General features: G+C 45.5%; 1 protein-coding gene across 1 annotated transcript in view; it reads left to right on the top strand.

Annotated features, from left to right (window-relative positions):
* The window catches only part of LOC125484347 (cobra venom factor-like), a 37,531-nt gene that overhangs the window by 11,698 nt on the left and 22,419 nt on the right, over positions 1-3,414 (top strand). The window contains exon 4 of the mRNA XM_048602555.1: positions 1,490-1,560. Within this exon, the coding sequence (XP_048458512.1) occupies positions 1,490-1,560 (71 nt within the window). The remainder of the gene's footprint in view (positions 1-1,489; positions 1,561-3,414) is intronic.

A 3,414-nucleotide genomic window follows, 5' to 3' on the forward strand; every position in this document is an offset into this window, starting at 1 on the left:
GAGAATGAGACTGGCGAGGAACAGCCTGTGAGAATGAGATTGGAGAGAGACAGCTCGTGAGAATACTGTTTTGTTGAATTGCGTTTGGCAAGGGTGTGTTTATGGGATGCTGCCTGTATTCAAACAGTTAATAATTACAGATTAAATAATACATTATCTTGTTAAGTATTTTGATAAAGTTATGCCAATTTTTTCTTGTTGTATTTTAACTGTGTTGCGGAATGAAGTGTGTTTTGTTTAAAGCTTAGACCAATTGAATCATATCTTGAACACAGCGCCTTACCTTCACCTTTTAAAAAAATATAAAAGTTAGGGTCTAGGCTATCTCCATAATATACTTTGAGGGGGTCTGGTCTGGTTCATAACAATGTAATTAAACACACTAGAGATCGTCAAGCAAACAGAATCCTGTTATTTTACATCCAAATGTCACAAGTAGGTTAGCACAAGAATGGTAACATGCAATTTGCAACAGAGCCTGAATATAGGAGCTTAGTTTCAGAAACTGGCATATACCTAAGGGTGCCACATCCCAATCACTCTCTCAGTGCTAACTGACACAAGAAAAGTTGTTGCATTTCTTTATTCTTTGTTGGGATATGAAGGCTGGCATTTGATACCTGTCCCTGGCCACCCTTGAACTGAATGGTTTGCTAAAGCATTCCAGAGGACACTTTTGTGTTCAGAATTGACTGTCTGGCCCTGGGTCTGGATTCACATGTAGACCCAGACCAGATAAAGAGGTCAGATTTCCTTCCCTCAAGGGCATTGTTGAACCAGATGGGTTTCCCAACGATCAATGCCAGTTTCTTGTCACCGTTACTGAGTCTAGCTTCCCATCCCTGACTTGATTTAATTGAGTTTAAACTCCACAGCCTGTCATGATGAGATTTGAACCTGTGTCCCTAGAGCATTGTACGTCACAGTCCAGTACATACAACGTGCTGCTAATGTGGAGGAAATGGGTCGAGGGACTGTGTGTGTTGGTGTGATGAAGGGGTAGCCCCTGTGCGTGGAGGGGATAGGAGGGCCGCTGAGTGGTCAGCAAACAATGAGAAGCTTCGATTTCGGAGCAAGGTGGGGGGTGGGGTGTGGTGGTTAGCGTAACTTCTGGACAAGGAAGAGACCACTGAAGGGGTGTGGGATCTGTCACTTGACCTGCTGAGGTCCTGGAGTCTTTTCCGTGATCATTTCTCAACGCTGCCGGAGCAGTGAGGGCATTAACACTGAGTGCAAGTGCATTCCCTCTCTGTGTGATGTGAGTGAGCTGTGCGACTACCATGGCAACACACAGGAGGCGCAGACTGGCCCATGAGGTGATGAGCTCACTGTCACACATCAGTTATCCTCTCTTATTCCAGCGCTGTTGTGTTCTTTAATGCTTTCGGACAAAACGGGTCGCAATACGTCAATTCCAGCGAACGTATTGAGTGAAATTTGTTAGTTGGAAAGACGTTTCACGTATTTTCTCACTAAATCTGCATTTCAGTACGATTTCAAACCTTTTCCCTCGATCACGAGATGAAGCTGTCAAGTTGCAATGTTGATGTAGGAATTTGGGTAAGTGATTGTCTTATTTCAGCACTTATTTTCAGCCTCATTGACAACCTGTCAGAGCGCATCGCACAGCCTATTGTGTGCTTGAAGGATTTGGGTGCCAATACCACTCAGAGAAAGATTTTCTTCTAAGTGACCCTGGGCCATTTTTAAATGTCTTTCTGTTTTGTTACACGCCATTCGTTACCTCACAAAGCAATCCCCACTGCCTCGAGGTGATCAAACACAATCGTAGAATCCCTATGGTGTGGAAGCAGGCCATTCGGCCCAAGGCCACAGTTCCATCACAGCGTACCATAGGGATTCGCATCTTCATGTCCATTAACGGTACACACCTGAGCGCCTTTCACAGAATCACAGGAGAAGGCCATTTGTTCCATTGCAGTGTGCTGCTTCTACAAAGTCTTAGTGCCATTCTCCTGCCTTTGCCCCATAACCCTGACATTATTTAAATGGAAGCAATCTCCAATATCCTCCTGAATGCCTGAACTGAACCTACCTCAACCACACTTCCAGGCAGCGTACCCATACCCTAACTGCTCGCTGAGTGAAATTCCACAACACATTTGCTCCTTTTGTAAATTACTTTGTGTCCTCTGGTTCTTGTTCCTTTTACAAATACAAGCTTCCCTCTATATACTCTATCCAGAAAACATCTATCAGATTTCCCTCTCAGCCTTCCTTCCCCAAGGAGAACAGTCCCAGACTATCCTCATCACCGACGTTTCTCATCTCTGGGATCACCCTTGTAAATCACCTCTGCTCTCTCTCTCCAATGTATTCATAATTTTCCTGTAATGGGATACCCAAAGCTATACACAATACTTCCTGCTCCTCTGATGCTGCTTGGCCTGCTGTGTTCATCCAGTTCTACACCTTGTTATCTCACAATACTCCATCTGGGCTCTAACCAGGGTCTTGTACAAGTTCAACAGCAACTCCTCTATGCTTTTACTAATAAAGCCAAAGATAATGTATGATTTGTTAACTACTCTCCACCTGTCACATACACACACACACACACACACACACACGTGAACATGCACACACACACATACAAATACACACACACACGGCCACACCTATACGCACATACATGCAAACACACGACACACACACACATGCACCTACACTCAACCACACACACACACAAACATAAACACTCGCACACATACACATGACCACCTGACTGCACCACCCCTACCACCCAAACAAAGACCACTCAACCTTCTCCCTAACCAATTCCTGACCACCCAACTACCTTTGAACTACCCATCCAGCACCCTGACCCAACCAGTTTACACCCAATCCAACTTATGACCATCCGACAATGCACAAACCCTCCCACCAGCCCTCATGGCCACTCAGCCTCCCAACCTGATAGCACCCCCCCATCACCCCCGCTCACTCAACATTTTAACCATTTCCCTAGTCACTCACTAACCCACTCACCCCCATCCCCCGTCAATTCACTGGGTGACTCTCTCCAACACTCACTCTATCACATCCCCCCACACACTAACACACTCCCTCATTCACTGAGTCACTCACCCTGTCACTCACTCATGACCTCCATACACTCACCCACTTTCTTATTCAGTCACCTATTCATTAACTCATGACCTATTCATTAATGCAGTACCCCACTCACTAACACACTACCCCACTCACTAACACACTACCCTACTCACTAACACACTACCCCACTCACTAACACACTACCCCACTCACTAACACTCTACCCTACTCACTAACACACTACCCCACTCACTAACACACTACCCTCCTCACTAACACATTACCCCACTCACTAACATTCTACCGTACTCACTAACACACTACCCCACTCACTAACAC

Source organism: Rhincodon typus, chromosome 11 (assembly GCF_021869965.1).
Source record: "Rhincodon typus isolate 14 chromosome 11, sRhiTyp1.1, whole genome shotgun sequence".
Lineage (NCBI taxonomy): Eukaryota > Metazoa > Chordata > Chondrichthyes > Orectolobiformes > Rhincodontidae > Rhincodon > Rhincodon typus.